The 14,702-nt window shown below is 46.1% G+C and overlaps 1 protein-coding gene across 1 annotated transcript; it reads left to right on the top strand.

Annotated features, from left to right (window-relative positions):
- The first annotated feature begins 1,118 nt into the window (after window positions 1–1,118).
- Window positions 1,119–12,121, top strand: LOC122479442 (pepsin B-like). Its single transcript, XM_043573350.1, has 9 exons — window positions 1,119–1,233; window positions 4,595–4,785; window positions 5,992–6,109; window positions 6,612–6,730; window positions 7,402–7,601; window positions 8,814–8,936; window positions 10,464–10,611; window positions 11,486–11,584; window positions 11,814–12,121. Exons 1-9 carry the CDS (start codon window positions 1,119–1,121, stop codon window positions 11,964–11,966), a joined length of 1,266 nt encoding a protein of 421 aa, XP_043429285.1. The 3' UTR covers window positions 11,967–12,121.
- Window positions 12,122–14,702: the final 2,581 nt, after the last annotated feature.

Genomic DNA, 14,702 nt, shown 5'->3' with positions numbered 1-14,702 from the left:
CTCTAAGCACATCATTTAAACAGCATCTGTATTATTGTCAAGAGAACAAAAGTGCAGAGAAACGTCCGTAGTACACTATCTTCCACGTAAGGGAAAAGGGGGCATAAGAAAACACACGTCTGCTCGTTTGTGCACAGAGTAATAGAAAGTAACAGAAAGATTACGGAAGGAAAGAAACAGAATAGAAACAGAAAGGATAAACACGGAAATAATGAAATCGGTACTAGCAGGAGTGGAGTGAGGGTGGTGTGGAGAGAACGGGAGATCAGGAAGGGGGTACAAAGGGTTGGGGGGGGCGGGTTGCCACTTACCTGAGTACACGTGTTTGTGTCATTCTGACTTTTCGAACCATGAGACTGTTTCACATCCCACAAATAAATAAAATCAAGGATGATGGTGGTGGTGGAGCTAGAGCAACTCAAAATTAGAGCACAAACAGCAACAAATGTATTTAGCCACGCTAAAAATGCACCAACAGCGTAATCACATTGAAGGAATTAGGGAAGAAAAGAGCTAGCCTTAGTCACTTTGGAAAACGGCATTTTGCCTCCTTATTGAAAAGCTAAAGAGGAACCATGGACAAATACTGGCCTCCAGCAAATTTGCTTTTGACACGTATATAAGGTAGCCATTCTGAAACTGCTTTCTATGCATTCCAGAATTAAACACAGAAGGAAATCCACTGTGGGTAAGAAGGGCCATGTTTCTCACTGACGGAGAAAGTAGTTACAAATAGGAAAACAGAAAAGGCTAGAAAGAACCCTGTGGCGTTAGGCTCAGAAGTATCAGTATGAAATCATGATTTCAAACTATATATGGATTGGTTGATATAGAAATATGTGTATCCATACATATATTTCCTGCTTGGACCACTAGAAGGGGCTACAGCAGTGACATCCGAATAGGCCCCATACCTTGAGGAGAAGGTGCCCAAACACCCCTGGACTAACTGGGGAAGGAGGCCTGTGTATACTGCTCCCGTCTCCCCTCTCCTGGTGGATGATTCTGAGTGGTGATTCCGAGTGGGGGCCACTGGGCCGAGGACAGTGGGTGAGGTTTCAAGACCAGGCTTCTACAAGACTTGACTCGCAGGTGGGAGAGAGAAAAGTACTCAAGTGATGTACCTCTGGGAGCAGCTAGTGGCTGGTCTGTGCTTCACCGACATTTCATCTCATGCTGAGGAAACAGACTCTGAGAGCTCATGTACTACTATCTCGCTGCAAAGAAGCCTTGGTAAGTGCTGTAAGGGAGCCTGGAGTAAGGAATGGCAGGTGGCCAGAGGCACAGATGTACGATCAAGTCCCAGGAACGCCTGGCAAGGTTTGACGCGGATGGGCAAGGGGGCAGGACGCGAGCTCCACGGGCATGACTAATGAGCGGGCACCGGTTGTCTCCGCACAGGAAGGTGATCTGTGGACACCATGTTAGGAGCTGTTGTCACTTTCTCATTTGACTTTGAAGAGTTACATAAAAGGTTCCCAAACCCTGTTTTTGTTGAGTTAGGAATATTGCCACCAGGGGGCAGCAGCATACAGGGTTACATTTTCTCTGCAGGTGGGAAGAAAAACTAGGAGAGTAGAAAAAAAGTAGTTAGAATACCTCTGTACAGAAAATGAAATCAAATATAAATCTGTCATTGTCGTTAAAGTCGATACATTTGGGGCACCTGGGTGGCTTAGTCGGTTAAGCGTCAGACTCTGGATTTTGGTTCAGGTCATGATCTCATGGTTCGTGAGGTTGAGACCCATGTCTGGCTCTGTGCTGTCAGCACAGGACCTGCTTGAGATTCTCTTTCCCTTCCTCTCTCTCTCTGCCCCTCCCTCACTCGTGCTCTACTCTCTCTCTCAAAAATAAATACATAAATACATAAATAAATAAACAAACAACAACAAAATACAGTCAATGCTTTTGTGCACATTGACGCAGAGAGAGCATGAGTGCCCTGAGCTTGGAGGAGGGGCTGTGCTGAGATACAGGTTGAGTTCTGAGACACAGGTTGAGTCCAGACAAACCAGACTTGAAATCCCAGCTCGGATTAACTATGTGATCATGGGGTAGTTAAATCAGCTTCTAAGGTTGTTACAATGGTTAAATGAAACATGTATCTGATACAAAGCCAATAAGTGGGAGTTATTGATATAAGCATATCTTCTGTAGAGCTTCAAGTTTCCATTTAAGTATTTCTTGGAGCGCCTGGGTGGCTCAGTCAGTTAAGTGTCCAACTTTGGCCCAGATCATGATCTCGTGGTTGATGAGTTCAAGCCCCACGCCAAGCTCTGTGCTGACAGCTCAGAGCCTGGAGCCTGCTTCAGAGTCTGTGTCTCCCTCTTTCTGCCCCTCACCCACTCACACCCTGTACCTCTCTCTCTCAAAAATAAATAAACATTAAAAAAATTTTAAAGAATTTCTTTGTATAAAGAAAGAAATATGAAATTAGAAACTCTTTAGGTTTTGTGCATAGCTCAAAGTGTTCAGGAGTAGATTCATGACAAAGTTCCAATAATCTCTCATGCTGCTACAACTTTATGTAGGGAATCATTTTATAAACTGGCTACTCTTACCACATGCTTCTAAAACACTACAATCTAGAAGCTAGTAAAGTGTTACAACTAGGAACACAAATAGGTACAAATACCTACAAATAGGTAAGGTGTGTATAGAAGGTATTAAGTGTGTCATTTCCAGGATTAAAAAAAATTAATGATTCCTTAACTCTTTATGGAATACAGCCCATGTTGCTTAGCATGGCATACCGGGTCTGCCTCACCTTCTGGTCACGTCTGTGTAGACACCTAGTGCTGTGCTCCAGGAGTTTGATCCGGGTGCTCCAAGGTGTGCTCCATCAGTATGGAGCATGATAACAAATAGTTCAATGGACTAGAAGTTAAAATATGGTGGATACTGAACATACGTTGCTTTAATACAGTTTTGCAGAATCAAGAGTATTCTGATTTTAGCATTACAGGCCTTTCCATTGCGATGGGTCCTGAGTAGAAAATAATTTCCAGAGCGACAGTTAGCATGATGAGGACTGCTAAGCCCCAGTGCAGGTTCTTGGGCTGGGTCCTGGCTTCCGAGGAGCCATGTTGAAAATTGCTCTTCTGGCCACGCTGGTCACGATGTTCTCTGATTTCATCACATCACTTCACTCCTGGGTGCCGTTGTCCAGGCTTTGCTTCTGCCTCCAGTGGATTTTCCATTTCCTTGCTTTCTCAACTACCATCTGGCAAGATCCTTCCTCAAATGTTACCTCTTCTCTGAAGGCTTTTCCATCCTTCCAGAAGCTATCACTCCTTGTCTCTGCTTGCTTTATCATACTGTTCTTCTCCCTCTTGTTCACTCAACACATATGTGAATGCTAGGGTGTCAGTCATTTGACAGGATGCCGACTTTGCATACAAGGACCATTTCTGATTTTATTTTGTGCTCCCAGAGCTTAGCACAGAGGTGAGCACAGAGTAGATATTCCATAAGTGTTGGCTAATTGTGAACTAAGAAACAGAAAATAAAGATCAGTGTCATGGACTGTGAGAATCGCATTCAGGAGACCATAGATGAGTCTGATGAGAGGAACAAGAAGGAAAAGGGGAAGAAGTGGAGAGTCTATTGTAAATCTCCCAAAAGCACATGGACTTTGGAGTCAAAGCACAAATTGTTCCATTGTTTTGGCAGAAGTTTCCAGCACCCATTTCCCAGTAGATGTGGGCACCAGGATCCTTTGTTCCCAGTGCATTTCACATTTGTTATCACATCCTAATCTGTGGATTCGATCAGCAAATCCACTAATTGCTTTTTAAGTTGACTACAGAGTGGATAAAAAAGGCCATGACACTTACCAGAGGGAAAAACAAACAGAATCCATGGACTTGTAGGGCACAAGCTGGTACAAAGGTTAAGAAACTCACGTGCTTTCAGATGAAAAGAGCAGGGAGATGGAGGTATAAAAGAGAGATCCAACCTCCCTCTGTGTGTCCCATCCCTTGGGTCTGCCACTGTGTCCTACGTGTCTCTGGGCCATTGAAATCAACGCCATGAAGATCCTGGTCTTGTTGTTGGTTTGTCTACACCTCTCGGAGGGTGTGGAAAGGTGTGTATGGGGATTCAGCTTCAGCCCTGAGGGAGCATCAGAAGCTATGGTAGAGCGAAGGCCTCCCCCTATAGATCTCATGGAAAGGCAGTCAGATTGTGTCATGATACATGTACCCAAAAACCACAGGGAGTGAAGACTTACAATGGATGGATGGGTGGATGGATGGGTGGACAGATGGGGTGTGTGTGTGTGTGTGTGTGTGTGTGTGTGATTAAAGGTGGTTTGGTGTTTTGTGGGACAAGAAGGAAGGATGTACAGTATCTATAAAGCTTAGAGGAAGGACTGGGAAGGAACAGATATTTATTCTGTGTAAGCCATATGCAAGCAGAAAACCCCAAATACATATTGCAGTGCATTTTCATGCTGGAAATGCTGGAGTGACTGCAGTGGTCAGAACTCACTAAAATCCAGGAGGATTTCTTATAAGAGGCTCTTCTTGGGTAGAGTATAAGAAGGTTTGAAAACCCACATCAGATCAATGAAGGCATTGCTTTCATGGGGAAGGTGAAGGTCACTCCTTTTGCCCTATTCTCTGCAGAATCATTCTGAAGAAAGGCAAGTCCATCCGCCAGGTGATGGAAGAGCGGGGTGTACTACAGACTTTCCTGAAGAACCACCCAAAGGTTGATCCAGCTGCCAAGTATCTTTTCAATAATGATGCTGTTGCTTATGAGCCCTTCACCAACTACCTGAATGTAAGTGAGGGTCAAGGTGGTGTCTATAAACCTTGGCTGAAAACCATTCTCAGATACTCATTTAGACCTCTCATTAGCTCTGATTTTGGACTTTTTACTAAACCCACGTCTCTCCCTTCCTCAGGAAAGTATCCGGAGAAGTTATGAGTTGGTACCATTTAAGACATTTAAGACTATCACATTCCCTCTCCTTCCTTCTTTCCTGTCATTACTGGCTCACTCTCTAAAGCTCCATTTACATGGTTAGGAGATTCCGAATGACCATGTTCCAGTCAATTGAGCAATCGAAAGGAAGTCCTAGTGATGAGCTGTAGGGGAAAGAGGGAAAGCACAGGCAAAGCAGCCAGGCAAAATCTCCAGTAGCTCCAGATGCTATGTAGCTCCCCATTTGGGAACATACACTGGTGCTCAGAGCAAGTATTTGCATGTTCTTGAGACTGCAGTGTCTGCTCAGGGCATCCCAACACACTGGTGTCCTATGGACTGTCTTTAGTGAGATGTTACATGAGTGTCAGATCTAGAAGCCACTTAAGGAATCTCCTATCTCAAGTCCCACTTTTATAGATGGTGGATGAAGAGGCAGGGCAGTGACATGACTGGCTAAAATTCACTTAGAACTCAAACTATGTCTCAGTGAAGTTCTCTTCTTGCTTTTCTAGCCACCTTTCTTTTTTTATTTCTGGCACCTTGGCTACTAAGTGACCAAGGGAGGAGAATGGTGTGGAAATATCTAACACCGGAAGAGAAAGAGGTGTGTGTGTGTGTGTGTGTGTGTGTGTGTGTGTGTGAGAGAGAGAGAGAGAGACAGAGACAGAGACAGAGAAACAGAGAGAGACAGAGAGAGAGAGAGAGATGGGGAAGGTGATGGGCACTGGGAATGGAGAAAAAAGTGATTGCTTCTCCAGCTTTGCATGTTCTGGCATAGAACGGCAAATCCATGGAGGTATCACCTTATTGCAAAGGAGAAAACACATCTGGAAGGAGAGATTGTCTTGCCAGACTAATTCTCACCTGGTCAAAGTCTTGCATGTAAGGACAAAAATGGAGAATATCGAGGGGCTCTGGCTCCAGAAGTGACAGAGAATTTCTGGAAAGAGAAGAATATAATTTGGCCACAATGTGGCTTCTAGTGAGTCAACTTCATCTCAATCTTTAGGACATGGCTTGGCTGCTTAATACACTGGGGTAACAAACTTTTCTTTGCAGTCTTACTACTTTGGAGAGATCAGCATTGGGACACCACCACAAAATTTCCTGGTCCTCTTTGACACGGGTTCATCCAACCTGTGGGTGCCCTCCACCTACTGCAAGAGCCAGGCCTGTTGTGAGTATACCACCATCACCACCCACCTACGGATAGGAGCAGAGGGCGACGCAGAGTCAGGATTAAGCACAAGCCCATCATCCAAGTCTAGAGTTCTTGGTGCATATCCATGATCTCAGCCTCCTTAAATTCAGAACATCTGGAAATCTTGCTCTTGGTCTGTATTTCACAAGTGCTGCATCTCTAGAAAGCGAAAGAAGTAGACCAGGGCTTCCATTCCTTTCTCTATTGATCCCTTTCCTCAGCTCTCTGTGGGCCCCAATTCTTGGCACTTTTGAGTTGACCCATGCTTCAGGAAATGGTAGGTTGGAAGGAATTGGGGCAACATCTGTTTCCCAAGGGGGCAGACTTTTCTGGGGCTATTGATTGCTTTCAGCCCAGAGTCTGAGGCTGAAGCCCAATCCCAGGCTTGGTCTGATGGTCCCAGGCCATCAAGGATAAGTGTCCTCCGTGTATTTTGGAAAATGTGTTGACACTAACATTGCATTGTCTCTTTGCACAGCCAATCACAACACGTTCAACCCCAGCATGTCTTCCACCTACCAAAACAATGGGCAAACCTATACACTATACTATGGAAGTGGCAGCCTGACTGTGCTCCTGGGATATGACACCGTGACTGTAAGTGCTGTTCTCATCTTTCTGTGGGTCTGCCATTTGGCTCCCCTTTTCTAGACTCTTAAGCTGTCATAGATATCAAAGTTGTTAATTAGGTACAAATTTCTAAAAGCGGACTCTTGGAAAGAGTGCCACAGGCCATCTAATTAAACCTTTGTCCCAAGACAGGAATTGCCCCACCGCAGTCCTGACTGCTGCAGGCTCTTTACGTTGTGCCTCCCCCGTGACTTTGCTCCTTGGTCTTATCTGCCCTCCTCAACCACCTGGAGCACATCTGCTTCCTCCTCCACAGGACTTCACTCTGGGTATTTGAAGACCTTCCTTTCACTATTTTCTTTTCTTTACATCAAGCACACGCATTTCCTATGTCATTTGTGCACACGGATTGTTCGATATAAAACCAGCCACTGTCCTTTCGCTGTCCATGGAAGTGGAAACTAACTCCAAAAAACAATGCCCTCTACTTCTCCAACACCCACACTCTTCTTTCCAAGACATGCATGTTTGGCTGATGCTGTTGTCCCTTCTTTTCCATACTAGGACTGAGCCAACTCAATGAAAGAAGCCAATTTCTTCTCCCTAAAAAAGGGTCTAGGTTCCATTCCCTGGACACCTAAGTCTGGGAAGGATTTGTCTACCCTGAATTGTTAATCTTTTCTTTTCACTTGTCTCAGGTTCAGAACATCGTCATCCATAACCAGGAGTTTGGTCTGAGTGAGATTGAACCTAGCAACCCCTTCTACTATGCAAACTTTGATGGTATCCTGGGAATGGCCTACCCCAACCTGGCGGTGGGGAATAGCCCAACAGTCATGGAGAGCATGATGCAGCAGGGCCAGCTCACCAACCCCATCTTCAGCTTCTACTTCTCTCGGTGAGCATCTTTGCCCTGTAGGGCTCAGCAAATGAGGCACTGTGAGGGTTTTTATTTTACTTTATTAATTTTTTAAACATTTATTTATTGTTGAGAGACAGGGTGCAAGCAGGGGAGAGGCAGAGAGAGAGGGAGACACAGAACCCAAAGCAGGCTCCGGGCTCTGAGCTGTTAGCACAGAACCTAACGTGGGACTCAAACTCGTGAACATGAGATCATGACCTGAGCTGAAGTTGGATGCCCAACCGACTGAGCCACCAGGCACCACAAGATGACTCTTTTCTTAAAAATGGACTATAATCACTCAACATTTAATAAGTAAATGTCGAGATTGTTGTATTAGATTCACAAAATTCAGAGCTTATAGGACCAGCCACATGATCATTTCTTAATACAATAAGTATAAATATAGAATAAAGAGAACTATAACGAAATGATATTTATAAGAACATATCTGGCTCCAAAAAGAGTTCTTGTAGTCATCACTTCACAGGACATCTCAAAAATCTTGTTTTTAGCTCCATTTTTCCAGAAAGGCAATGCAGGCTCAGACAGGTGGTCACTGTTGAGCATGACTGACACTGACAGGGGTGAAGCCATGACTCAAATGCAAATACCTTGGTCACAAATTCAGTACTTTTCTTACTCTGCTGGCCTTGAACTCTTGTGGCAAACTTTACTTACTGCTTCATCTTCCTAACCACATGATCCCCAGGGGACCTGAGTCCAAATGTTCAATGACTGGCAGGCCTAGGTTAGGGAACAGAAGAGGCCTGAATCCTCTTAACACTGTCTAGTTACCAACCTGAGCACGACAGGAGCATCTCCATCACTGCCCACTTGAGATCTCTGTCTGTCAGGCCCCTCCAGGTACTCTCTGAGGGGTTTCTTCTTGTTCTCACTTTGTCCTCAGGAGGGTGTCCCTGGGAAGCTTTTAGAGTTTGTTTTCACAGGCCTGGTTTCCAATCCCATCGCCTCTTTTATGAGCATAGTCTGTGTTTCCAGTTCTCTGGTACTCTGGGTGTTCCTCCGAGGAGGCTCCTCTCCCTTATGCCTTAAGCCTGGCGGAGCCTGAAGAGCAGGTCAGAGGATGGTACCCCTCTTCCTCTGGTTCCACTGTGTCTGAAGGAGAGAGGGACAGTGAGAGGGGAGGGAGGGGCTGCCTGGCCATGTGTGTTGTGGGAACTCACGCTCTTCTCCTTTTCTCCCTAGCCAACCAACCTATGAGTATGGTGGAGAGCTCATCCTGGGAGGAATGAACAGCCAATTTTATTCTGGTGAGATCGTCTGGACTCCTGTCACCCGGGAACTGTACTGGCAGGTTGCCATCGATGAGTAAGTACAGAGGAAAGTTCCTATGGATTATGGACACCCCTAGAGTGTCCCTCCAGTGTGACTCTATTTCCTGTTCTTGTCATGGCATAAACCTCTTAAAGAGAATCAGCAAACCCTCAGGCTGATTATTCCTGGAGCTCAGTAGACTTTGGCATCTAGCTCTCGACTGAACTTTTTGACTTGGTCACTGAGCCTTGCCATGTCAGCAGGTTGGTCATTCCTAGGTCTCTGTGAATCTATATCTTTGTTCTTGGACGCTTCATTATCCCAATTAGCATAGTCTTTACCACTTCCTTCATCAGGAAATGTAATAGCTGTCATGGGTGTTTTCTATGTGCCCAATGTGCTAAATATTTATTTAATATATTATTGCATGTAATCTCCACTACAACACTATAAGGTGGTCAGCAGTATATTTCTTTGCATAGATAAAGAAATCAAGGCTCAGAGGTTAAGTAACTTATCCAAAGTCACACATTTCACACATTTCAAAATTTGAGCCCAAGCATATTTGATCCCCTTACCCACGATCATGAATCAGTTACTTCTACACCCCAAGCCTTCAGGAAATGTCCATCACTGCCAGATAAAGATACATGTCTTTGGCCAGTAGTCGAGACCATCCGACAGCTGAGCCCTACCTATCAGAACAGCCTTCCCACCACTTCCGGATGTGCAGCACGGACCTGACCATGTCCTTGTACCTCGCCATGACTTTCTTGCTTCTTCTCTTTTGACTATAACACCTGAAGTGGTCCTCGTGTCCTTGCACATCCTTCTGAGCCCAGATGAATTCCTACCTCCCTTGAAAAGGCCTCTCAGGGGCCCAGTCTCTCTTTCAGTCCCATAGTCTTACCAGCTTGCATCTCCTCATCTTTGGGTATGTCACAGTGCAACCAGCCCAATGTGAAGAGTAGAGAGAGAGGTAATTGGTTGGGTGTCTTATTCACCATTACATCCAAGTACCTTGGTTCACCAACAGTACCCAAAAGATACATGGACTGAAGAGGAAGGGTAGAGAAGGAGCCGGCGACTGAATCACACAGGACCACATTACGGAGATTACCAGCTACTGCATTAAGTGGTAGCTTAATGTATGGTGTTGTCTCATGTCTCTTAGAAGGTATTCTTTCAAAACAATGAATACAATCTGCTCCTGTTTGTATCACGATAATTCTTGCAAGAATGTCTTGCACATATTAGATGCCCAAGTGATTTATGAAGTGATTCCCAGCTTTGGCACTGTGTGGACCTCACATAGGTAGATATAGAAAGGTAAGACATAGAAAAAGGAAGATAAGATAAAGGAAGAGAAGCCCTGCCTCCCCAGGCCTCTCAGTCAGAGCTGGAAGGGTTACCAGACCAAGAAGGCACAGCAACATTATAAGGGCAGCTGTGTCGTGGGGTGGCCAGGCTTCCTAGAAGAGGCAGAACATCGGAGCTCCGAGGTTGGGGAGATTAGGGTGAACATGGCACAGGCATGTGGCAGTAGGCCACTGATTTCTCTTGTACTGGTATCCCTCTCAGGTTTCTCGTTGGGAACCAGCCCACCGGCTTGTGCTCCCAGGGCTGCCAGGCCATTGTGGACACAGGGACCTACGTGCTGGCTGTGCCCCAGCAGTACATGAACTCCTTCCTGCAGGCAACAGGAGCCGAGGTGTCTCAGTACGGTGATGTGAGTAACCAGAAGCCAAGGATTTCTCTGCACACGGATGCAGCCTCAGCACAGGAAGAGGGGTTTGGGTGGGGGGCTAAACCCCTGGCAGGACAGATTAAGTGGGGACACAGCATGGCCTTTCAGGCATGAACCCTCAAAGCAAGGAGGGGTGAGGGGAGGGAGTAACACCAACCAGACTGTGAGTATGGGCTGAATGGTTGTCAGGAGGGACGGCTGTTCCATTGCAGGCCCTAGGAGCACATTTCACCTTGGTGTGGCCAGTGTCATTTGACGTGTGCCAATAGAGGCAGGCATATCACATTTCCCCATTCTACTGAGATTTCTTTTTACCTAGAAATACTCCTTTGGCTTTTATCTGAGCAGCCTCCCGTCCCCACCCCTGCTGCCCTTGTACACACTTCTGCAGTTTGCTCCTCCAGCATGCAAGAGTCTCGTTTAGTCAGACCAAATCTTGGCTCCTCAGGGTGTGTGTGTGTGTGTGTGTGTGTGTGTTTGTGTGTGTGTGATGAGTACATGGACAGGTACACACAAGCAGGGATATGAATTGTGTGAGAGCGTGCTTTTACAGGCTGGGCCTGTGTTTCTTCTCTGTAAGTTGCACTTTCTGAAGGTAGAAATCAGTTCTGGAATGAGTCTAACTCCTTACGGCCATACCAACACATCCCAAACTTGAGATGTGCTCAGGGAGACCCAGGAAAGCAGAGCACCTGGTCAGTGTTGTGCCTGGGAATCGGGTTTTGCCTTCCATGCTCTCAAACAGCCTCTGCTGGAAGGTCAGGAAGGAAGTCTCACAGGGAAAGGGGGACTGGGGCCCTTTGTCTGGGCCCCCCGCCTCCTGGCACGCTACAGCTCTGCCTCTCCTCTCTCTCAGTTTGTGGTCAACTGCAACTCCATACAGAGCATGCCCACCATCACCTTCGTCATCAGCGGGTCTCCTTTACCTCTGCCTCCCTCTGCCTATGTCCTCAATGTACGTATGCACTCCGGGCTCCACGGACATGGGATTGGATGGGCCCAAACAGCTGTTCCGTGTCCCAGCTCACGTCTGGACACCTATGGGGAGTCACCAGTAGCAGGGCTGAGGGTGAACAAGAAGCCAGAGACCCCGCAGGTGTCATGGAATATAGGGTGGGAACTTCCTGTGGGGAAAGGCTTTTATATGCAAAAATGTTATATCCGTATGTCTTTTGTCTCTTTAGAACAATGGCTACTGCACCCTTGGGATTGAGGCCACCTACCTGCCCTCCCCCAGTGGGCAGCCCCTGTGGACTCTGGGAGATGTCTTCCTCAAGGAATATTACACTATCTATGACATGGGCAACAATAGAATGGGCTTTGCCCTCTCTGTCTAGACAGGTGAGAGGCAGCTGTCTCCACCCTCACTGCAGGACTCTGGGATTACCCTACAGTTTCTCTGGGCTGACCGCAGCATTTTAGACTAATCTGACCCTTCTGTGCACTAGAGTCTTACTTCCTGCAACTAATAAATCAAGAATCTCCAAATGTCTTTGTTGCTCCTTCCAAATGTCTTCTTTGCCTTATGTTTGTAGTAGTTTATTCTAAATTGAAAATTAGTGCCCACTCGTTGGGAAATCTGTGAATTGACCAATGGGGGAGAACATGGAGCAGAGATCTCTGAGTGAGGACCCACTGCACAGACCTTAAGGACGCAACAGTCCCTTCATGACGAACGCTGGCTGGAGGTGACCAGCTCTCCCAGCACTCTCCCTTCCAACACATTCTTCTTTGCATTCTTAGACAAGAACGTGAACCGGAGTAGTCTCTGACTCAAGAATTTTAGAGAAGAAAAAGAAACTTTAGAGAACATTTCCAACTGGTGCTCTGAGAACAAATCTGATCAGAAAATGTGGTTCTTTTTGAAGGGAGCAGCACAGTTTTAATGAATATTTTCTGGTATTTTCGTAGACATTATCCTCCCTATGGTGCTCTCAGGCTGCTCACGTACGCACTTTACCTGCCTGGGCCTGACTGCTTTTGAGTTTAGAAACCCCATCTCATTTTACAGTGGAAGAAAGTGAGGTGTGGACAGGTAGTCATACAGCTAGTGTTAAAATCAGATCCAGATTCAAGGTATTAAATACTTTTATTGTGCTGCCACGTGATGAAGTCTGCTATGTGCAAGCCATGGACGCATGCAATTATAAATGAGGCGTGGCGTTGGCTCCCTAGGGATTTTCTATCAAGTAGAGCCTCTGGCTCCAGAGCGGTTTTCTGATGGCAGTAAGACCAGTAGCTGAACTTGCCCTCCACGGTAGGTTATGAGCAATCATCTGCAGTGGGTTCTTCGACCGCAGTAATGCTGCCTTTGGGGAGCTAAGAACTGGTGTGGCTCTGGGACTCAAAATTGTTTCCGGAAATGTAATTAGAAAGATGTATCTGGGAAGAAAGACGCAAAGAATTCTCAGTCCAGATGTGCATGGGTGGTGGTGGTGGACAGAGGTGTGCCTTTCTCCACAGCATCGCATCATTCCCCTCTACTGATCTAATGGAACTGACTAATGTAAGCACTTTGGCCATTCCTTTTCCTTTTTGTTGTGTTTCTCTTATAAGAGATACAGACTTTTCTTTTTCAATTTTTTTGCCAAAGGGACGGATCTCAGTTCAGCTGCAATTCACCTACATCCTCACCATCTGCCCTGTCAGCTACTGTTCCTGCCTCAGTATCACCTCTATTCATTCTCTAGTGGTTAGCCTCAATGATATAAAGCCATGATCTTTCGTTAGTGGTAAAATGTCTGGAACGTTCTCAATCCTGAGATACAGAAAATCCAAGTTATCATGAGTAACCTGAAATTCATCAGCAGGGGACCATCCGTAGCCACTGGGAACATATGGCATTGGTAATGAGGGCTGCTGAGGATCAGGACGATTCCTGTTAGGGTGTGGAATGAAGGTAGCGGTAGAATGTGCTAGTTTAGAACGGATCCATCACTAACTTTCCAGAAATTAGAAATCTTCGTGGAAAACAGTTGCCATTTTTATCGTCTATTTGTTTGCTCTCACTCCATTCCTAGGTCTTTGAGAAGGGGGTTTGGCTTATAGTCTTGCCTCACCAAATTGGCCCATTGTCTGCCTTCCTCACATCCCCAGCCCCAAAACCAGAGGGAGAACTGGCATCCCCAGAGTGTTTCTGTTGCTCCTTTCCTGGTAGCCCACGGAAAAGTCCCAGGGCACGGAGATGGCGAGTTTCAAGATTTCCAACTCCTACCTTCTGGTCTTCCCGTCCGGGTGTAGCTATGAAACTTGTGTGTTACTTTACCAACGGGTCCCAGTATCCAGATCCTGCCAAATACATGCCAGAGAACGTGGAACTGTGCCTGTGTGTAGACCTCACCTATGCCTTCACTGCTTGATCAATCACAAGATCATGCCCTGCGAGTGGAATGATGATGTCCTATTTCCCAGTTCCAGGCCCCCGAGCAGCAGTCAGCACTTTGTTCTGAAATACCTGGGAGAGTCACAGGACAGACACCCTGGGTGGACTTGAAATCCAAAGGTAGTATTGGGGACCACCTCCCCACTCAGGACTAAAGTACACAGTATAGAAAAGGTAGCTCTGGAGGAGAGGAAAGAAAATGTCAAGCTACCTTGACAAAAATAAAAATGACATCCTTTTCCTTGGCAGTAATTTTATCTTCTAGAAAAATTGGCTTCTTTGCTCTAATCCTCTGTTTCTCATTCCCTACTCTTACTTCTAAACTGGAAGCCCCTGTTGTGCTCTGGCCTGTGTCCCTCTGAAGCTCCTTAGCCAAGGGCAGTGAGCAAAAGAAAGTCCAGAATTGCCAGAGGGACTTAAAAGGAAAGTAACTTCAAAGACTGACTGAAATTCACCTCACTTAAGGAACTTTCTAGAAGAACTGCCTTCCTCCTGAGATCAGAATGGGACAAGTCAACCCCATTTGGAAGATCCCATTTTCTGTTTTCTAATAGGTGATGCATTTGACAATTTTGGGGGCTTGTGGGAAGGGGGAGAAACAGTAACCTCCAGAGTCTCATGGATGTCTTTGGATAAATGTCCACCATTCCCTCCATGAGGCTGTCTCCAGGTAGAAAGCAAAGTTCTCTAC

Source organism: Prionailurus bengalensis, chromosome C1 (assembly GCF_016509475.1).
Source record: "Prionailurus bengalensis isolate Pbe53 chromosome C1, Fcat_Pben_1.1_paternal_pri, whole genome shotgun sequence".
NCBI lineage: Eukaryota > Metazoa > Chordata > Mammalia > Carnivora > Felidae > Prionailurus > Prionailurus bengalensis.
The sequence above is the reverse complement of the archived record's forward strand: the minus strand, read 5'-3'. Positions and strand labels throughout refer to the sequence as shown.